This window comes from Bufo bufo, chromosome 2 (assembly GCF_905171765.1).
Source record: "Bufo bufo chromosome 2, aBufBuf1.1, whole genome shotgun sequence".
Lineage (NCBI taxonomy): Eukaryota > Metazoa > Chordata > Amphibia > Anura > Bufonidae > Bufo > Bufo bufo.
Window position 1 is genome coordinate 147,521,230 of NC_053390.1, and position 22,885 is coordinate 147,544,114.

General features: G+C 52.1%; 1 protein-coding gene across 2 annotated transcripts in view; it reads right to left on the bottom strand.

The window, feature by feature from the left end:
• Positions 1-14,687: 14,687 nt before the first annotated feature.
• The window catches only part of CHD1 (chromodomain helicase DNA binding protein 1), a 151,633-nt gene continuing 143,435 nt past the window's right edge, over positions 14,688-22,885 (bottom strand). For both annotated transcript variants that reach the window (XM_040421579.1, XM_040421578.1), the window contains exon 37: positions 14,688-16,146. In XM_040421579.1, the coding sequence (XP_040277513.1) occupies positions 15,792-16,146 (355 nt within the window). In that variant the 3' untranslated portion in view covers positions 14,688-15,791. The remainder of the gene's footprint in view (positions 16,147-22,885) is intronic.

A 22,885-nucleotide genomic window follows, 5' to 3' on the forward strand; every position in this document is an offset into this window, starting at 1 on the left:
GCCACCCGTTCTGAAAGCGGAGGGAAGATAGAAGCTGCAGCTTATCCCTAAGCCTGCCGCTTCCGTCCCGATCTGAGTGCAGATAGGCCCTGCCCCCTCCCAACCCGATGTGCTCCTCTGTTCCGAAGCGCAAGAGCGCTGAGTAATAATAATCACCCCGCTGGTCGGTCACGCAGGAGACAGGAGAGTGCCTCTTCCAGAGAGGGAGGGGGGAGGAGGGAGAGGAACTGTGCAGCCGAAGCAGGCAGGCAGGGGGAAGGGGGGCGACGGCCTGGAGCAGGCATCACTTATCTGTCCAGCCGCCATCTTCACCCTTCCTCTTCTCCAGAAGGGTCACCCCTTCAGCTACTGGCACCGTAGTGGCTGGATGCTGGAAGAGGGGCTTGGATGGGTGACCCTTCAGCTGGCGGGATGCAGGGGAGCGAGGCTGCCCTTTTTCCCACCTGAAAAGAGGGAAAAAAAACAAAAACAAAAACCTTAAGGAGCAGTCTTGCCTCCTATTGACACTAGAAAAAACTGAAGCTCTCTCTCCAGGGTGGAGGGGGTATAGCTGCCAGGGGAGGAGCTAACAGCTTTATCTAGGGTCAACGCCTCCTAGAGGACATAGCTATACCACGGATCCTGTGTCCCCCAATAAATTTGGGGGAGAAATAATATTTAAAGGGGACGTCAAGCCATGCTTTCTTGAAACCGCTTAGATTACACATTAATACAAGTCACTCACATGGCAAGGATCCCCCACCGTTCTCTGTACATTCTGCTTGGGCAATGACAATTCAACCCTACATGTGTCACACGTCGACACGGAGAGGGGTTAATAAGGAGAGTATGATTTCTTAAATTATTTTTTTACATTCTAAGAGGTTTTTAAATGTTTTCACATGCTAGACAACTCCTTTAAGACCAGTTAATGCTATCTTGTATAACATCAGATAAAGCAGCCATTTAGAGCAGTGATATGTGTGGGTATTACATTCCCCCTGTGGTAGCGTTCTTCCTCCCCAACTCCCATTTTGACACCATGTGGGTAATTAGCAGGAACTTTACAGATATGCATCATTCATTGTATGAATTAGGGTTTAACTTATTGTGGATGTATCGATAAGGAGATTTTTTTGTGAAACTCACCTGTAAAATCTTTTTCTCGTCTTTTCCATTGGGGGACACAGACCATGGGGTATAGCTTAGGCCATTACTAGGAGGAGACACTATGCAAATAAGAAAAAACAGCTCCTCCTCCACTGGCTATACCCCCATGCTCCAACAGGAGGACCTCAGTGCGTGCAAAAGCAGTAGGAGATCAAAAACCAAATATTAACAAAGAAAAACAGAACCGAGGAACACCGCCATAGGGCCGTTAACCATAAGGTCCCACTAGAATAGAACTAACCCCTCCTGCAAAAGACAAGAATGGGTGGGAGCTGTGTCCCCCAATGGAAAAGACGAGAAAAAGATTTTACAGGTGAGTTTCACCAAAAATCTCCTTTTCTCGCCCATTCCATTGTGGGACACAGACCATGGGACACCCTAGAGCAGTCCATGGGGTGGGAAGACCAGCACCTCCAGTGGGAAAACATCCAACTGTTAAACAGGAACCACAGCCTGCAATACCTTGCGCCCAAGGGCAGCATCAGCCGACGCCAGAGAGTGCAGCTGGTAGAACTTTGTAAAGGTATGTAAGGACGACCAGGTGGCCGCCTTACAAAGTTGTGATGCAGAGGCTCGATTGCGCCTAGCCCAGGAGGCCCCCACCACCCTGGTGGAGTGCGCGGTAACCCCTGCTGGGGGAACCTTACCCGGGGCCGATAGGCCATGGCAATAGCCGACCGAATCCACCGAGCCACAGTGACCTTGGAGGCCGCCAGACCCTTACGAGGACCCTCGGGAACCACAAAAAGAGAGTCCGATCGGTGAAATGAGGCAGTAACCGACAGATACACCCGTAAAGCACGGACAACATCCAGAGAATGGAGAGCGCGCTCCTTGGGGTTCGCCAGGGCGAGGCAAAAGGATGGCAGGACTATGTCCTCATTAAGGTGGAAAGCGGAGACCACCTTGGGCAAAAAAGAAGGGACTGGGCGCAGTACCACCTTGTCCTTGTGGAAGACCAAAAAGGGCTCCTTAGAGGAAAGGGCGGCCAGCTCCGAAACCCTCCTGATAGAGGTGATGGCCACCAGTCTTCCAGGTGAGAAGACTCAGGGAAATGTCCCTCAGGGGCTCAAAGGGAGCCGCCTGGAGAGAAGACAGAACCAGGTTCAGATCCCAGGGGGGCAGAGGAGGGACCGAATGCGCCACCCCCTGCAGGAAGGTCCTCACTGGACCTAGCAGAGCCGGAGAGCGCTGAAAGAAAATGGCCAGAGCGGAGACCTGACCCTTCAGAGAGCTCAGGGACATTCCCATCTCCAGACCCGACTGGAGAAAGGAGAGGACCACCGAAACAGAGAAATGAAGGGGAAAAACGCCTATCTTCTCGCAAAAGGCAAGAAAGGCCTTCCAGGTACGATAGCATATCCGGGAGGAAGCTGGCTTCCGGGCCTTGATCATGTTCCTCACGACAGAGTCCGAGAAGCCCCTCTTCTTCAAGATGGTGGTCTCAACAGCCATGCTGTTAAACAAAGTGGTTGTAAATTCTGGTGGAAGAGAGGTCCTTGAGACAGCAAGTCCTCCCTGAGAGAAAGAGGCCACGGAACGTCCGCCAGCATCCGAGTGACCTCCGAGAACCAGGCGCTGCGAGGCCAATCGGGGGCGATGAGGATGGTCGGAATTCCTTCTGCCGCGACCCTGCGAAGAACCTTTGGGAGTAGAGGCAGTGGTGGGAAGACACAAAGGAGTGCGAAGTCTTGCCATGGATACACCAGAGCGTCCACCCGTACGCCTCCGGATCCCGAGCTCGGGCCAGGAACGTGGGAACCTTGTTGTTGAGCCTGGACGCCATCAAGTCCACGTCCGGGCGGCCCCAATGGTGACAGACGTCCTCGAATACATCCGGATGCAGAGACCACTCTCCCGAATCCACCCTGTTGTGGCTGAGAAAGTCTGCCGTCCAGTTTTCGACCCCTGGGATGTACACTGCAGACAATATTGGAACGTGAGCCTCCCCCTACTGGAGGATCCTCTTCACCTCTTGCATCACCGGCCGGCTGCGGGTTTCGCCCTGATGATTGATGTAGGCCACGGCTGTGGCATTGTCCAACTGGATCCTTACCGGGAGACCCGCTAGGAGGGGGGTCCCATGAGACAGAGAGAGGAAAATTGCTCTGAGCTCCAATATGTTGATCGGAAGACGGGCTTCCACCTCTGACCACACCCCCTGAACAGTCCGAGCCCGGAGAACGCCGCCCCAACCCAGCAGACCGGCATCGGTGGTGACGACTGTCCAGGAGATTGGGAGGAAGGATTTTCCCGAAGTCAGATTCGGAGGGGACAGCCACCACGGGAGATCCATGCGAACCCGAGGATGAAGGCGGATCCGAGTGTCCAAACCCCTCGATGTCCTGTCCCAGAAGGACAGGATCGCCCGCTGCAGAGGCTGAGTGTGAGGCCCCAGAACCTGCATGCACTCCCGAATGGAGAGACCCGGGGAATGCAGAAGGCGAAACACCGACTCCCGTATCCGTGAGAACTTGCAATCCGGGAGGAATACCCGGGCTGCAGTAGTGTCCATAATCATCCCCAGTAAGGTCACTCTCTGGGAAGGTTGGAGAGAGGACTTCGGGAAGTTGATCAGCCAGCCGAACTGTTGCAGAGTCTGAACAGTGATCCTGACGCTGTCTTTGGCCTGGGGACGAGAGAGAGCCTTTATCAGAATGTCTTCCAGGTAGGGCAGCAGAGATATGCCCCTGGTACGGAGAAGCGCCATGAGTGGCGCCAAGATCTTTGTGAATACCCGCGGGGCTGTCGCCAGCCCAAAGGGAAGGGCGACGAACTGATAATGACGGTCGCCAATGGTGAAGCGCAGGAACCTGTGGTGAGATTCTGCGATAGGGACATGCAGATAGGCGTCTCGGATGTCCACCGACGCAACGAACTCCCCTGGAAGAAGAGAAGCAATAACAGAGCGGAGGGATTCCATCCGGAACCTCCGCACCCGCAGGGACTTGTTTAATAGCTTCAGGTCTAGGACCGGACGCACTGATCCCTCCTTCTTTGGCACTACAAAAAGATTGGAGTAGAAACCTGCCCCCTGTTCCCCCAGAGGAACTGGGACAACTACTCCCCGGACCAGAAGGGAAGAAACCGCTTGTAAAAGGGCCAAGGCTCGGGCCGGATACCCCGGAATACGAGAAGGAAAAAGAGTATCCATGCGCCTTGTGGCAGAAAAACGGTGATTAGGGCCGTCCCAGGCTTTTGAAAAGGACCTTAGCGAACTCGCCATGAATGGGGAATGTGACTGCCTCTGGTTTTCTGGAGTGGAAAAGGGGAAATTCCTGGCTACTGGCAGAAGGAGATTCCCCCTGGATGTCAAAGGTGTCACAGACCGCCGTGACCAAGTCTGCCACCATGGTGGAGAGCTTAGGTGAGGGTTCCGGCTCCGTGTCCTCGTCCGAGCCGGACCTTTCCCCTTCAGACCTGTAGTCCCTGCGAGGGGGAGAGGCTGAACACGCCTCCAGGCGAGGGGGGGAATCAGAGTCATCCGAGGAGGGATGCTGCTGCGTACGCTGCCTCTTAATGGTCGAGCGTCCTCTGTGGGGGGCTTGGGAGGTGGAGCGGTGCTAACCACAGGATCAGTGGCCGCCATGCGTTCCATAAAGGCCATGGCCGCACGCGAGACTTGGGCCAAGACCGCGGCCGCCCTAGATATGGCAGAGGCCCAGGAGGGCTCCGAAGGGGCGGTGGAGGGACTGGGCTGGATTGTGGAGGAGGAGGATGTTCCTGTCCTGAGGCCAGGCAAGAGTCACAGGCTCCTGTAACCGATAGTGGCAGGCAGCATACCTTACAGGCTCCAAGTGGGACCTGAGTTGCCGCTTTAGATTTTTGGGGGGCCCCAGGTCTAGGCATGATGGCGACAATCCCGGAGTCAGGGTCTCCAAAGCTTTGCAGAATGCTACAGTCCTACCGTGACCTGTGAGGAGCAGCCAAGCGTGGAGAAGCGCTGAGGCAAAGAGGAAGTGATAGGCTCCGCCCCCAGATCGCGCGGGAAATATGAAAAAAGGCAGACCCCGGCTCCGAAAATGTCGTCCACCGCCCGGATGAAGGGGTTAAAAAGCCCTCTGCAAACGGGAAACGGCTCAGCAGCAAGGCGCTGCGACTAATCAAAGCCCCAAGAAGGAATCCCTCCTCCTCCCTCTCCATCCGGCAGGCCACCCCTGATCCACAGGTAAGCCCTAAGAACCGCGTCACACAGCTAGTACAGGGGGAGGGGGAGATTGCAGGAGAGCCATTGTACTTATCTGAGTCCTGCAGTCTTCACCCTCTGTTCCGGACCAGCGGGGTCACCTCCTCAGTCATCTGGCACAAGGAGTGGCAGTGATCTGGAAAGAGGGCCGGACTAGGTGACCCCGGATCTGGTAGGCCACCGAAGCTGCAGGTCGAGCCCGGTTCCACTTATCTTCTGGGGGGAAGGGGAGGTAGCCGGGGACGTCCATTCGACCCCCGGCACTCGCTCCACTGTGAGACCAGGGACACACCATGCGACCCTGCGTTCTCTATAGGAGGAAAAAAAACAAACAGGAGAAGAGAAACAACTACAGGGACAACCCTGCAGGAGTGTCACCTCCTTATCCAACACTAAGCTAAAAACTGAGGTCCTCCTGTTGGAGCATGGGGGTATAGCCAGTGGAGGAGGAGCTGTTTTTTCTTATTTGCATAGTGTCTCCTCCTAGTAATGGCCTAAGCTATAACCCATGGTCTGTGTCCCCCAATGGAATGGGCGAGAAAAGGGGGGACACAGACCATGGGTATAGCTTAGAGGTATCACTAGGAGGGACACTATGCAAATACAAAAGAAAGCTCCTCCTCCTCGAGCTATACCCCCAGGCTCCACCAGGAGGAAGTCAGGCGTTGCAAAAGCAGTAGGAGAAAAGAAAAAATAATAGAAGCCATCGGACCAAAGACCATGAGGCCCAACCATAAACAGAACTGAACCCCTCCTGCAACAGGCAGAATGGGTGGGAGCTGTGTCCCCCAATGGAAAAGACGAGAAAAAGATTTTACAGGTGAGTTTCACAAAAAAAATCTCCTTTTCTCGTACATTCCATTGGGGGACATAGACCATGGGACGTCCATGGTGTGGGAAAAAACAACAGCACCGCCAGGAGGAACGTCCAACGGTCAAACAGGAACCACAGCCTGCAAAACCCTGCGGCCAAAGACAGCATCAGCCGAGGCCAGCGAATGCAACTGATAAAACTTTGTTAAGGTATGTAAGGACGACCAGGTGGCCGCCTTACACAGCTGAGACGCAGAGGCACGATTGCGCCTTGCCCAGGAAGCTCCCACCGCCCTAGTGGAGTGAGCGGTAATCCGAGCCGGGGGAACCCTGCCACGAGTGCGATAAGCCGCGGCGATAGTCGAGCGGATCCATCGCGCCACAGTGACCTTTGAGGTCTCTCGGGAATTACAAAGAGGGAGTCTGAACGGCGGACGGAAGCAGTAGCCGACAAATACACTTTCAGGGCCCGGACGACATCCAGGGAGTGGAGAGCGCGTTCCTTGGGGTTCGCCGGAGGACAGGACAAGATCCTCGTTAAGGTGGAAGGGGGAGACCACTTTGGGCAAAAAGGAGGGAACCGGACGGAGCACCACCTTATCCTGGTGAAAAACCAGAAAAGGCTCCTGGCAGGAAAGTGCGGCCAGCTCCGATACCAGCCTGATGGAAGTTATGGCCACAAGGAAGACTACTTTCCAGGTGAGAAAGGTCAGGGAGACCACACTCAGAGGCTCGAAGGGAGCCACCTGGAGGGCACGCAGGACCAAGTTGAGATCCCAAGGAGGTAAAGGGGGCGACGTACGGAGGGACCGAATGCGCCACCCCCTGCAGGAAAGTCCTCACAGGACCCAGTAGAGCAAGGGACCTCTGAAATAAGACGGCCAGAGCCGAAACTTGACCCTTCAGGGAGCTGAGCGACAGTCCCATCTCGAGGCCGGACTGAAGAAATGAGAGCACCATCGGGATGGAAAAACGAAGGGGAGGGAAATCCGAGTTCTCACAAAAGGCAAGGAATGCCTTACAGGTACGATAGTAAATCCGGGAGGAGGCCGGCTTCCTCGCTCTGATCATGGTTCTGACTACAGAATCGGAGAACCCCCTCTTCTTCAGGATGGCGGTTTCAACAGCCACGCCGTTAAACAAAGCGACCGTAAATTCTAGTGGAAGAGCGGGCCCTGAGACAGTAGATCTTCTCTGTCGGGAAGAGGCCATGGGGCGTCCGCCAGCATCCGAGCGACGTCCGAGAACCATGCGCGGCGAGGCCAATCAGCGGCGATGAGAACGGTCGGAAGCCCTTCCGCCTCGATCTTGCGTAGAACCTTCGGCAGCAGAGGAAGTGGAGGGAAGACAGAGGAGGCTGAAGTCCTGCCACGGAGACACCAGCGCGTCCACACCGTACGCCTTCGGATCCAGAGCGCGAGCCAGGAACACCGGGAGCTTGTTGTTGAACCTGGACGCCATCAAGTCCACATCTGGACGGCCCCACTGGCGGCAGACATCTTCGAATACATCCGGATGCAGAGACCACTCGCCTGGATCCACCTTGTTGCTGCTTAGAAAGTCTGCTGTCCAATTGTCGACTCCCGGAATGTATACCGCTGACAACACCGCAACGTGAGACTCCGCCCACAGCAGAATTCTCCTCACCTCCTGCATCACCTCCCGGCTGCGGGTCCTGCCTTGATGGTTGATGTAAGCCACAGCCGTGGCATTGTCCGACTGAATCCTCACCAGGCGGCCGGCAAGGAGAGGAGTCCAATGGGAGAGGGAGTGGAAAATCGCTCTCAGCTCCAGGATGTTGATCGGGAGGAGAGATTCCACCGCCGTCCAAACCCCCTGAACCGTGCGGGACTGGAGAACGCCGCCCTATCCCAGAAGGCTGGCATCGGTAGTGACGATCGTCCAGGAGAACGGGAGGAAAGATCTTCCAGACGTCAGGTTCATAGGGGACAGCCACCAAGGGAGAGCTGCCCGAACCCGCTGAGACAGGCGGATGCGAGCGTCCAGACCGCGAGAGGTCTTGTCCCAGAGGGAAAGGATCTCCCGTTGCAGCGAACGAGTGTGAAACTGGGCATATGGTACGGCCTCGAAAGAGGCTACCATAAGACACAGGACCTGCATGCACTCCCGGATGGAGAGACACGGGGAGCGCAGCAGGTGCGACACCGCCCCTGTATCTGGGAGGACTTGGAGACTGGAAGAAACACTTTGGCAGCCGAGGTATCCAAGACCATCCCCAGGAAGGAGAGCTTCTGGGAAGGGAGGAGAGAGGATTTTGGGAAGTTGATCAGCCAGCCGAACTGTTCCAGAGTCTGAACAGTGATCCGGACGCTGTCCTCAGGCAGCGGAAGCGAGGGGGCCTTTATCAGGATGTCGTCCAGGTAGGGTAGCAAAGGAATGCCCCTGGTACGAAGTAGCGCCATAAGCGGCGCTAGGATCTTGGTAAAGACCCGAGGGGCGGTCGCTAACCCGAAAGGAAGGGCGACAAACTGATAGTGCCGGCCACCAATGGCGAAGCGCAGGAATCGTTGGTGAGATTCTGCGATAGGGACATGCAGATAGGCGTCCTGGATGTCTACGGACGCGAGGAACTCCCCTGGAAGAAGAGAAACAATAACGAAGCGGAGGGACTCCATTCGAAACCTCCGCACTCGCAGAAACTTGTTGAGGAGCTTCAGGTCTAGGATCGGACACACCGACCCCTCCTTCTTTGGGACCACAAACAGATTTGAATAGAAACCTGTGCCCTGTTCCTCTGGGGAAACTGGGGTAAAAACACCCCAGTCCAGAAGGGAAGAAACGGCCATCAAGAGGTCCGAGGCTCGGGCCGGATCCCCCGAAACGCGAGAAGGGAAAAAAACTTTCCGGCAGTTTGGACGCAAATTCTATCTTGTAACCAGACGTTACAATTTCTAGAGCCCAGGCGTCCTGAACATGAGCCCTTCAAACCTGCTGAGAGCAGAAGGCCCCCCACCACGAGGGGTGGGGGCGCCCCTTCATGCGGAAGACTGTTTGGGAGCAGCAGGGCGGGCCGACTGTGCCCTCGGGCGCCAGGAAGGCTGGGGCTTGAAGGAGGGCTTCTTGCAGGAGTCCTGAAACCCCCCAGTGGAGGAGGCAGACGACGTCCTGCTAGAAGAGAAGCGGCGAAAGGACTGGTACCGGGAACCGGAAGATTTTGTCCGAAAGGGGCGCTTGGACCTGGGTTGGGGAAGATTAGTGCTCTTGCCCCCAGTAGCGGCAGAGATGAACTCATCGAGCTGAGCCCCAAAAAGTCTGGAACCCTTAAAGGGGAGGTTAGCAAGGGAACTATTGGAAGAAGCGTCGGCGTCCCATACCTTCAACCAGACCTCCCTGTGCTGAATAATCGAGAGGGCTGAAATGCGGGCAAAGAGGGAACCAATGTCCATGGAAGCCTCGCAAAGGAACTTGGAAGCCTGAGACATCTGTAGAATCAAATCCAGAGTGTCAGCAGACGAATCTTGTTCCGCCAGGTCTTGATGGAGGCGCTGCAACCACACCGAGAGAGCTTTGGCCACCCATGCCGAGGCAAAAGCGGGCCGCAGGGACGTGCCCGCCAGTGAGAAAATGGATTTGGAAAGAGAATCCAGGTGCCTGTCCACAGCGTCCTGCAGAGAGGAGCCGTCTAAGACAGGGAGGGCCGTGTTTTTGGCTAACCTGGCCACCGGGGGATCCACCTTAGGGGGAGAAGAGCACTTCTCCACACTGTCAGCCGGAAAAGGATAAAGCGTAACCATGCGTTTGGTGGCAGAGAACTTTTGATTAGGACGATCCCAGGCCCTGGATATGACCACGGAAAATTCCTCATGGACAGGAAACACGACAGCCTCCGGCTTCTTGGGCGGGAAAAGGGCGAACTCCCGACTAGTGGAAGGAGGAGAATCCCCTTGGTGATTAAAGGTGTCATGGACAGCCGCCACTAAGTCAGCCACCATGGTGGAGAGCTTAGGCGGGGGATCCCGTTCCATGACCTCGTCCGAGCCGGACAATTCCCCTTCAACTTGCGCTCCCTGGGGGGGGGGGGGAGAGAAAAGAGTCGTCCGAACGCGCCTCTAGGCGAGGGGGGGGAAACTGAGTCAACCGAGGAGGGATGCTGCCGCTCACGCTGCCTCTTATCGGTCAAGCGTCCTCTGCGGCAACCACTGAGAGGAGATGGAGTGGTTGGCGCCACAGGATTGGAAACCGCCATACGTTCCATAAAGGACATGGCTGCCTTGGCGACTAAGGCCAAATCAGAGGCCACACTGGACATGGCAGATGCCCAAGCGGGGACCGCAGGCTCCACAGGGACAGGGGGGGATTGGGCTGGAGAGAAGGAGGGGAAGGATGATCCTGTCCAGGGGCAGGGCAGGAGGCACAGATACCAGTGACCGAAAGTGGCAGAAGACACTCCTTACAAGACCCAATTGTGGTCGGAGAAGAGGTCTTGGCAGACTTAAGGGGGGCCCCAGGCTTAGGCATGATGGCAGCGACAACTAAAAAGGCTAAAAGAGTCCTACCACCCAGGCAACAGCACAGACCGGAGAGGAGCAGGGGAGCAGCCACGCATGTAGGGAACTTCTCAGCAAGCGGAGGAAGACGCCGGAGCGAAGCGCTGAGACTCCGCCCCCACGACGAGTCCTAGAAGCGCGAACAGAGCGCACGCTTTATGAAAAAAAGTCCCCCGGCGCCAAACGCGGCGTAGCAGGGGGTTAATGAAGGGAGTCAGAGGCAGGGGGCCCGCTGTTAGAGGGTGGTAGGAGCGGAGCCGCATCGGCGCCGCGCTGAAGAGCCGTTCCCCATTGAAAAGCCTCCATGGAGAGATCAGACGTCCAACGGTCTACAGTGCCTCCAGATGCCCCTGTACCCTCTGACAGAAAAAACACCCATTCCCCAGCTCACCCAGGCAGCCCATAGGTATCAGGCAAGGAGAAAGGGGGAGCAGAGGGGGTTGCAGCCATACTTATCTGCTCCTGCAGTCTTCTCCCTCTGTTCCGTACCAGCAGGGCTCACCTCTTCAGACGTCTGACTCACCGGAGTACAGTGCTCTGGATGGAAGGCAGCAGCAGGTGACCCAGAAGCTGGTGGGATGCCGGAGCTAACAGGTCGAGCCCGGATCCACTTGTCTTCTTGGGGGGAGAAAAGGAGGCAGCGTCCAAAGACGGCAGAAGGCACTCCACGGGGGACCAGGAAAGCGCTATGCTGACCTGTGTCCCGATCTAGAAAGAAAATAACAAACCGGAGTAGAATTAACACAATTGTCATCCTCCTTCACCAGACACTAAGCAAAGACTGACTTCCTCCTGGTGGAGCCTGGGATATAGCCCGAGGAGGAGGAGCTTTCTTTTGTATTTGCATAGTGTCCCTCCTAGTCAGGGGTGGGCAATTATTTTTTCGATGGGGCCACATGAGAAACTGAAAATATTTTGGAGGGCCGGGCCATAAGGCTAAACTCAATACTGCATAAAATCACCGCGTCCTGGCACAGGCGGGCGTGATGACATCATCATGCCTGCCTGCGCTGGGATTTCACTACCAAATAGACCTCAGGCCTGTAGCCTATGACAAGTCTTGTCGCCATCTGCAAATTTTAAGGCGCATTGGCGACCATTTTGGTCGCCATCTGGAGCGCTGTATTGCATCAGTGACATGAACACTCTCCACATAGAATGTTATATTACATCAGTGACATCACCGCTCTCCACATATAAGTGATATTTTACATCAGTGACATCACCGCTCTCCACATATAATGTTATATTACATCAGTGACATCACCGCTGTCCACATATAGGCGATATATTACATCAGTGACATCACCGCTCTCCACATATACCGGTAAGTAATACATTACATGTGGACAGCAGTGATGTCACTGATGTAATATATTACTTATGTGTGGAGAGTGGTGATGTCACTGATGTAATATATCACTTATAAGTAATATATTACATCTGTGACATCACCGCTCTCCACATATAAGAGGCATATTACATCAGTGACGTCATCCCTTGGCGCTGGGGTGCGCAGCCAGGGCCGGCCTTAGGTGTTCAGGCGCCCTGTGTGAGCTAACCTTGTGGTAGTGTTACCTGCAGTCCTATGTAAAACCACAGATAACACTAGTGCTAAATAATGTAGTAGTGTTACCTGCAGTCCTATGTAAAACCACAGATAACACTAGTGTAGATCATGTGGAAGTGTTACCTTCGTCCTTAGTGTGCCTCCCTGTGTCTATCGCACAGACTCCATGCTGGCGCTGCCTCCTCTTCCATCTTCTTCCCCGCACAGAACGTTCTGAAGCAGCTGCGTCAAGACATAGGAACACTGTGGGCAAGGTGATACACACAGGGAGAGACATACACACAGGGACGGGGACACACACAAAGGGACAGACACACTCACACACACACAAAGGGACGGACACACACAAAGGGACAGACACACACGGACGGACACACACAGGGACGGGGACACACACACAAAGGGACAAACACACACACACAGGGATGGACACACACACACAAAGGGACAAACACACACACACAGGGATAGACACACACACACACAAAGGGACAGACACACACACAGGGACGGACACACACACACACACACAAAGGGACAGACACACACACACAGGGACGGACACACACACACAGGGACACTCAACATCAGCAGCAAGTCCAACCCTTAATGACCCCCACAATCCCTGGGGGGGGGGGGGGGGGGGGGTGATGTAGTAGCAGGCAGGAAAGCACACACTGTCCCCCTGTCCTATATGAGCCCCCCCCACCCCCACCAAATACCTGTAAGTTCTGTTAGTTGCTTGGCTTTGGCTGTGGCTGCTGGCTGGGGCTCCGCCTCCTTCCTCTTTCTGCCTGTGCGGCAGCTGCATCACGCTCCAGCAGCCACTGGTCTGCTCTGTTAAAGAGACAGGCAGGCCAGGCAGCAGAGCGGAGCGCAGAGCGGCCGCGGGCCGCGGGCCCCGCCCCCTCCTCACTCCGGACAGTGACTCCGTGCTGTTACAGGGCCGGCGGCGGCAACAAAAATGCCGGGGGCCGGATTAAAAGGTCCGCCGGGCCGTATACGGCCCGCGGGCCGTAGTTTGCCCAGGTCTGCTCCTAGTGATACCTCTAAGCTATACCCATGGTCTGTGTCCTCCAATGTAATGTACGAGAAATTAAAAATATGGCAAGAGGTTGAGAATGTTCTTTTTCAATGAAAGGTCTCTTTCTTGAATATTCAGTGTCTCACTGAAATATGGACACTTGTTTGTCATAACTTGGGGACTCCAACCAGAGGCTACATAGCAGAGGTTATTGAGTCCCACTGTGGCCATCCTGGGTTTATAACATTTTAAATCAACATTTCCCTAGGATAGATCATTGGTGCCTTCTTATTGTACTCGTCTGCTGGAGTTCAAATCTGACCTGCGGAACATGGAGTCCCCGTGGTCCTTATTGACCGTCAGGGGTTGTCTCACTTCAGCAAATGGCATTTATCATGTAGAGGAAGTTAATACTAATACACGGCACTTACTAATGTATTGTGATTGTCCATATTGTCTCCTTGGCTGGCTTGATTCATTTTTCCATCACATTATACACCGCTTGTTTCCAGGGGTTATGACCACTCTGCAATCCAGCAGTAGTGGTCGGGCTTGCACACTATAAGAAAAAGCACCAGCCTATGTGGACTCCCGTGGCCCTCTTCCTATAGAGTGCAAGCACGGCCACTACTGTTGTATTACAACGTGGTCTTAACTCCTGGAAACAAGCAGTGCATAATGTGAGGGGGAAAAAAAATCAAGCCAGCAAAAAGGAGGCAATATGGACAATCACAATACATTAGTAAGTGTCTTGTATTAACTTTCTCTACATAATAAATGCCATTTGTTGAAGTGACAACCCTAGGGGTGGGCGATATATGCGATATGCAGGATATGAATCTGTGCAACGATACAGATTTTGTCCATATGGCCAGACCGCAATATGAGCACGGAGCAGTAGTGAATTGAAGAAGCTTCTCACCGCTCAGTTGCTCCGGCTCCCGACTCCGCGCTGTACTGGAGTGGCCAGGGCCTGGCATGCACACAGCGTCGGCCCGCTGGCTGATGCCGCGTCAGGTCCCGCCCACAATGCATGCTGGGAAGAAGACGCGACACCTGCAGACTGCCGAGCACCCTGCAGGAAAGTAAGTATAGTGATTATTTGGGGGGGGGAGGGGGAGAGGGTCTATTTGCAAAGGATGGCCATGGGGCTTGGGGCTGATGGCACTGGCTCTGGGGGACATGTCTGATGGCAGTTTTGTAACTTGTATTTTTTGTATACATACAGAAGAATATAATATATTGCGATATATATCGCACATGCTTCAAATTATAAATCGCAATATAGATTTTAGGCCATTTCGCCCACCCCTACACAACCCTTTCAATAAAGTCATACGAACAGATCCAAATGTGTGTAAAGACATATTGCGAGCAGCTGGCATGAATATGGATGCACTGCCACTAAAATAAGCTGGAGAAAGCAGACACTTTAGAAGTTCTTACACTTTAATTTCCATATATAGAAGAAATCTATATACAATCAGTGTGCATTTAAACAGTATATAAAGTCAATCAGTTTACTGGAATCCATACTGGCTGCATAGCACATTTGACATTATTGCCCATTTCTTAACAAAAAAGGAAAACAAATGGATTAACAATAAAATTTTGGCTGGTTTGGACAATTGAGCTGCTTGTTTGACAAGTTGCCTGGTTTTAAAACTATTTGTTATACTATCTCAGGCTGCACAGAATTTCCATAGATTTGATCACAACACTGACATTTGCTTAAAAACAAAAATAACCCTATAAAGTGTACTATACACCGCAACACTACATGACGCACAAATGGAATTTGTGTTCCCTTTCCCCCTTTTTTTTTACATTCTGAACATTTAATTCCATCAAAACGACTAAAAAAATAAAAAGAAATATGAAATGAATATACATATATCCATACTTTATGAGAAGGCCTGAGTTGGTGGGGAAAGGAACAGTCAAAGAAAGCCTGAGGAAGGAAGAAATGTCCATTTAATAAATTTACAATAATTTACAGCAGTCTTTGTATAAAAAAAATATTACAATTGATCATGTAAAAGAAAAACTGGCTATTTTACACTTTTAGGTACAGGTTTTAAATATTCAAGCATATGATGAGAAGCGGCAAGGTGGTTGCAGTGTACAATGTAAACAAATAGCTTTGGAAAGTGAACTAAGTCCTTGAGAGCATTTCCAATCACTTGTCATCATGATCACAGGTCAACAAGGAGGCCATTCATAGTTTCAAGATGATTTTTTAATTTTTTTTTTCTTTAATAAAATTCAGTTAAAATGGGCAGTGCTGAGGTCTCCGAAATAGTAAACATCTTTTAAGTTCATAAAAAAAAAAAAAAAAAAATGCCACATTTGCAGCACAGTGCAGCATATACCTTAAATACAAAAATATTCTCTGATCTGGTGTGATACTAGACCTTGCATTCAGGAAAGTAGAAAAGTCTGCCCTGGGCAGATCCAGTCCATTTTCTTTCAAGTCATGTAAGGCAATTACTGTGATAATTTTACGGAATATGGCTAATGTCCAGGGCTGAAGTCCCTCTGTTATGTTTTGCGGCCACTCCACAAATGTTCAGGAGTACTTTTATGATCCGAAGAACAAGGTGATCTACGACCTAAAGGTGATCTAGAATCATAAGGAGACCTCTGGTCCAATGGAGATCTTGGCCCACTACTAGAAGCTCTATGGTCCAACTGCCAGTCTGAATGGTACCGGTAATCCCTGGAAGATTTGTGATGGCTGTAGTCAGAACCAGATCGGTGGTCTGAATGTAATCGGTGTTCAGAATGGGATCTGTGATCTGAAAGAGACCTGTCTTTTACATTTTCTTCAATGTTTGACCTAGGATCTCTGCTTCTGTGATCATCCAATTTTCTGTGTTTGCTTTCACTGTGGTACCTAAAAAAAAGAAAAATAAATCACTTTATTCTTCGTATATCAGCATACAGTACATAAAACAAAACAAAAAATATTTTGGAAGATTATAAATAGGGATGAGCGAATAGACTTCGGATGAAACATCCAAAGTGGATTTGTATAAAACTTCGTTAGAATACTGTACGGAGCAAGCATACTGTACAGTATTAGAATGCATTGGCTCAGATGAGACAGTTATTACCGTATTTTTCGTTTTATAAGACCACAATTAGTTCAAAACCCACCGAAATCACACCTTTTAGTTCAAAATATTTTTTTCCCTCAAAAACCTAGGTGCGTCTCATCAGGTGAGTCTTATAAAGAGAAAAATACGGTACTTCACAAAATTAATTTCTACTGTTAAAAACCTTTTACGAACTCTGAAGTAATAACTTTGGTTCATCTGAGCCAATACATTCTAATACTCGCTCCATACAGTATTCTGACAAAGTTTTATGCAAATCGACTTCAGATGTTTCATCCGAAGTCAATTCACTCATCCCTAATTATAAATCATGGCTGCTTGCTTGCAAAAACAGCACTGCACTTGGCCACACATTTTGGATTGCACTGTTCACTTAAAGGGAACCTGTCACCATGAAAATGTACAGGCTACAGGCAGCAGGTTATAGAGCAGGAGGAGCGGAGCAGGTTGATATACAGTTTTGTGAGAAGAGATTCAGTGTAACTTCATTTATTTAAATTTGTGCTCATTCTGGACTTTGAAGTCATGGAGGAGGTCCTATATATTTGACAACTTTCCCTTTAAAGAGGACCTTTCACCTGGATATCTTTAATCTAATTATTATCCTACCTTATAGTGCGGTCCCCAATGCTGTCTTGGCACTCAAGTTCTCGCGGGAGAAGGAGCTGCTATTCTCGCGATAACTTGAGCTCCTTCTCCGTGGCTAAGAGCGGGGCGCTCTGATTGGATTCGCTTGCAGCCAGGTAGAAGATAAACCGCGCCCAGGAGAAATACAAGTCCACGCCTAGTATAACAGAGTTGCTTCATTAGCATTGAGGCGCCAAAAGAAACGGGGACCACAGCAGAAAAAAAAAAAGTGCCAAGACATCAGTGGGGGCCGCACTATAAGGTAGGATAATAATTAGATTAAGGATATCCAGGTGAAACGTCCTCTTTAAGAAAGCAGCTATGTTTTCCTAATGCTGTAGCGCCCTTTTTATTTTTCAATGGTTTATTCATATTTCCTTTTGCTTCTGTAATGTCACACATTCTGCAGATCTTCAGAGACAATCATCACTTTCATCACTCACTGCCCCAATGGGGTGAAAAATGTAATTCCATACATGACAACATCATGGCAAACCAATCAACCGATTGCCTCTTTCACACAAGCGTTTTGAAATCCATCAGTATTCTGGCTCTGGATTATGGACAGATTCCTGATGTATAGTCATCAGTATTGCGTCAGGATTTCCATGCGTATTCTTTCCCCCATGCATTTGTTTTATACACTTCCATAGACTGTAACGTGGGTACTTGGAAATAAAACTCTGACACGCTGCAGATTTAAAAAACTGCCGGAAATTATACGCCCAAGTGAATAGCTCTATTCATTAACATTAGCAGTGGATTCCGGATAACCCGGGCCATAAACGCATTGCAAATACGCTCGTGTGAAAGAGGCCCATCTGTAATTCTTTTGGAGAGTGGGAGGAAATTGGATTTTTGTATTTACCGTAAAATCCCTTTCTCGTTCAATTCATTGGGGGACACAGCATCAATGGGTATATGCCCAGCTACCACTAGGAGGCGACAATAGATTTCAAAAAAGTGTTGTCTCCACCCAGGTGGGATATACCCTCTCCACAGCCACTAGGCTAATCAGTTTGTACCAATAGCAGTAGTAGAGAAAAAACAAAAGCGAAGAACCAACATGTCCTGGACCGGGAAAGGAAACGAGAACAGCACCCCGGTGACAGGAAAAGTGAAAACAGAGGGTGGGATCTGTGTGCCCCAATGAATTGAACGAGAAAAGGAGATTTTTTGTGAAACTCACCTGTAAAATCTTTTTCTCGACTTTTCCATTGGGGGACACAGACCATGGGTATAGCTTAGAGGTATTAGTAGGAGGGACACTATGCAAATACAAAAGAGCTCCTCCTCCTCGGGCTATACCCCCCGACTCCACCAGGAGAAACTCAGTCTTTGCAAAAGCAGTAGGAGAAGGAGACCAGAAAAAATAATGGAGGCCATCGGACAAAAGCCCATGAGGTCCAACCACAAGTGTCCCCCAATGGAAAAGTCGAGAAAAAGATTTTACAGGCGAGTTTCACAAAAAATCTCCTTTTCTCGTACTTTTTTCCATTGGGGGACACAGACCATGGGACGTCCTAAAGCAGTCCATGGGGTGGGAAAATATCAGCACCGCCAGGAGGAACGTCCAACGGTCAAACAGGAACCACAGCCTGTAGAACCCTGCGGCCAAAGACAGCATCAGCCGAAGCCAGGGAATGCAACTGATAAAACTTAGTAAAAGGTATGTAAGGACGACCAGGTGGCCGCCTTACACAGCTGAGACGCCGAGGCACGATTGCGTCTTGCCCAGGAAGCCCCCACCGCCCTAGTGGAGCGAGCGGTAATCCGAGCCGGGGGAACCCTACCACGAGCGCGATAAGCCGCGGAAATAGCAGAGCGGATCTATCGCGCCACAGTGACCTTGGAGGCCGCCAGACCCTTACGAGGCCCTTCGGGAACCACAAAGAGGGAGTCTGAACAGCGGACGGAAGAGGTAGCCGTGAGATACACCTTTAAGGCCCGTACGACATCCAGGGAATGTAGAGCGCGTTCCTTGGGGTTTGCCGGAGAAGGGCAGGACAAGATCCTCGTTATAATGGAAAGGAGAAACCACCTTGGGCAAAAATGAGGGAACCGGACAGAGCACAACCTTATCCTGGTGAAAAACCAGAAAGGGCTCCTGGCAGGAAAGAGCGGCCAGCTCAGACACCCGTCTGATGGAAGTTACGGCCACAAGGAAGACTACTTTCCAGGTGAGAAAAGTCAGGGAGACCTCACTCAGAGGTTCGAAGGGGGCCGTCTGCAGAGCACGCAGGACCAAATTGAGATCCCAAGGAGGCAAAGGAGGAACATACGGAGGAACCGAATGAGCCACCCCGTAAAGGAAAGTCTTCACAAGACCCATAAGAGCAAGGGGCTTCTGAAAAAAGATGGCCAGCGCAGAAAACTGACCTTTCAGGGAACTCGGCGACTGTCCCATCTCAAGTCCGGACTGAAGAAAAGAAAGTACGCAGCAAATGCGACACTGCCCCCTGGATCTGGGAGGACTTGGAGACTGGCAGGAATACTGTGGCGGCCGAGGTGTCCAAAATCATCCCCAGGAAGGAGAGCTTCTGGGACAGGAGGAGAGAGGACTTTGGGAAATTGATCAGCCATCCGAACTGTTCCAGAGTCTGAACAGTGATCCGGGCGCTGTCCTCGGCCTGCAGAAGGGAGAGGGCCTTTATCAGGATATCGTCCAGATAGGGCAGCAAAGGAATGCCCCTGATCCGAAGAAACGCCATGAGCCGAAAAAGTCCGCTGTCCAGCGGTTGATAACCCAAAAGGCAGGGCAACAAGCCGGTAGTGACTGCCACCAATGGTGAGGGGCAGGAATCATGCGAGGAGCTACCCTGGCAGAAGAATAGGAACAAAGGAGTGGAGGGACCCATTCGGAACCTCCAAACTCGCTGAGCAGCTCCAAGTCTAGGATCGGACGCACCGACCCCCCCCATTTTGGGAATACGAGCAGGATCGAGTAGAAACCTGTGCCCTGTTCCTCTGAAGGAACACCCAGAAGGGACCATCAAGCGGTCCAAGGCTCTGCCCAGGTCCCTCGGAACGCGTGAAGAGAAAAACGTTCCGGCAGTCTGGGCGCGAACTCTAACTAGTAACATATCTAGAGTCCAAACGTCCTGAACATGGGCCCTCCAGACTTGAAGAGTTGAGAGCAGACGGACCCCCTACCACGAGGGGGGGTGGCGTCCTATCCTGCGGAAGCCTGCTTAGGAGCAGCAGGGCAGACCACCTGTGCCCTCGGGCGCCAGGAGGGCAGGAACCCTCAAGGGGGAGGTTAGCAAGGGAACGCATAGAATCAGTGTCAGCGCCCCACCTTTCTGCCAGACCCTTCTGCGCTGATGATCGAGAGGGCTAGAATGCGGGGGAACCATTGTCCCTGGAGGCCTTCGCAAGGAACTTGGAAGCCTGGGACATTTGGAAAATCAAATCCAACATGTCCGCAGATGTCTCTTGTTCCGCCAGGTCTTGGTGGAGGCGTCAGCGATCACACCGAGAAGGCTCTGGCAACCTGTGCCAAGGCAAAGGCAGGTCGCAGGGAAGTGCCCGCCTGTGAGAAAATGGATCTGGAGAGAGAATCCAGGCGCCTGTCCACTGCGTCCTCAGAGAGGCACCGTCTAAAAACAGGGAAGGCCGTGTTTTTGGTTAACCTGGCCACCAGGGAACCCATCTTAGCCTAGGACATTTGGAGAACCAAGGCCAGTGTGTCAGCGGACGCATCTTATTCCGCCAGGTCCTGGTGGTGGTGATGTAACCACACCGAGAGCGCTCTGGCAACCCAAGCCGAGGCAAAGAGAAGCCGCAGGGACATGTCTGTCAGCTAGTTGGACAGATAATCCAGGCGCCTGTCCACGGCATCCTGCAGAGAGGAGCTGTCCAAGGCAGGGAGGGTCCTGGATATGACCTCGGAAATTTCCCTATTGGGAAGGGAAACCAGTCAGTCTCCGGCTTTTTTGGGCGGAAAAAAGGGGCAAACTCCTAACCAGTGAGGAGAATCCCTTTGGAGATTAAAGGCATCACGGACCGCCGCCACTAAGTCAGCCACCTAGTGGAGAGCTTAGGCGGGAGGTCCCGCTCCATGACCTCGTCCGAGCCGGACAATATCTGTTCAGACTTACGCTCCCCTGAGGGAGGGGGGAGAGACGTCCGAATGCGCCCGCAGGTGAGGGAGGGAGACAGTCATTCAAGGGGGGATGCTGCCGCTCACACTGCCACTAAGAGGAGATGGAGTGGATGGCGCCACCGGGTTGGAATCTGCCATATGTTTCATGGACATGACTGTCATCGCGAATAAGGCCAAATCAGTAGCCGCCCTAGACGTGGTGGATGCCCAGGCGGGTACCACAGGCCGCGCAGGGACATGGGCCCAGAGAAGGGAGTGAAGAAAAAAAATTCTGTCCAGGGGCAGAGCAGGAGACACATATACCAGCGACAAAAAGAGAAAAAAAATTCTACCAGCTGCGCAAGGGTTAATCGCTTCTCTCGGCCAGCAGCAACATGAAAAATCCTCATAGAACGTGCAGGCACGCTGCGAGAGCTTCCAGCAGGAAGGAGGAGTCGGCAGAGAGAGCGCTGAGGCTCCACCCCCATGACGCGTCATCAAGGTGCGAAATTAGCTCGCGCTCTATGAAAAAATGTCCCCCGGTGCCGAACGCGGCATAGCGGGGGTTAAGGAGCCTATTGAAGAGGGGGGTCCGACTTAGCTAATAAACCTGTGCCTGCCCAGGTGTAAGGCAGGAAACGGCTGCTTTAGGCAAAATCCCCCGGTGCAGAGTTGCGGCAATGCGGGGGTTAAATTTGTGGAAAAATATTCGGGGGACCCGTAGCTGGCGAGCGCCTTGCCCAATATGTAAGGTAGGGGCGGCATGCCGCTTATCTTAGCCTGGAGCTTGCAGAGCCTGCAGCTACAACGCTCCCAGAGTGGAATATTCTGTCCAGGGACCCCATCAGAGATATCCCAATTCCCTTAATGCCAGCAGGCCCCTGGTATAGTGCCTCCAGACCTTCACTCTGTAGTTCACCCAGGCTGCCCATAGATATCGGGCAGGGAGAGGGAGGGAAGCAGAGGAGGATGTCTGCCATACTTATCTGCTCCTGCAGTCTTCTCCCTCTGTTCAGGACCAGCAGGGTTCACCTCTTCAGACGTCTGACTCCAGGAGTGCAGTGCTCTGGGTGGAGGGCAGCATAGCTGACCCAAGGGCTGGTGGGATGCCGGAGCTAACAGGTTGAGCCCGGTTCCACTTTTCTTCTGGGGGGAAAAAGGAGGCAGCCAGGCAACGTCCCAAAGACGGCAGCGGGCACTCCATGGGGGACCAGGAAAGTGCCATCTAGAAAGAAAATAACAAACCGAAGTAGAGATAGTGTAGCGTGTCAACCTCCTTCACCGGACACTAAGCAAAGACTGAGTTTCTTCTGGTGGAGTCGGGGGGTATAGCCCGAGGAGGAGGAGCTCTTTTGTATTTGCATAGTGTCCCTCCTACTACCTCTAAGCTATACCCATGGTCTGTGTCCCCCAATGGAAAAAAGTAAGATAAAGGGATTTTACGGCAAGTACAAAAATCCAATTTTCTCGTTAATGTCATTGGGGGACACAGCACCATGGGACGTCCCAAAGCAGTCCCCCAGGGTGAGAAGGAAATCTCATGCAAAAAGTTAGACGCACAGGTGCTGGAGAACCTTGTGACCCAACCAGACCAGGAGAGGCCATAGCATGAAAAATAGTTCCAAAGGAAAAAATATAGGAGACCGTCAGGATCCCAAGGACAAGTGCCTGTGAAAAGAGCCAAAGAAGGAACAAGGGTAAAAACATTGGGCTCCTCCAGAGGTGGGATAGGGAGCAGGGCAGATGTCCTGAGCAAGAACCAAGAGTTTAACAAGAGGGCACTAAAGAGCCTGAGGAAGGATCTG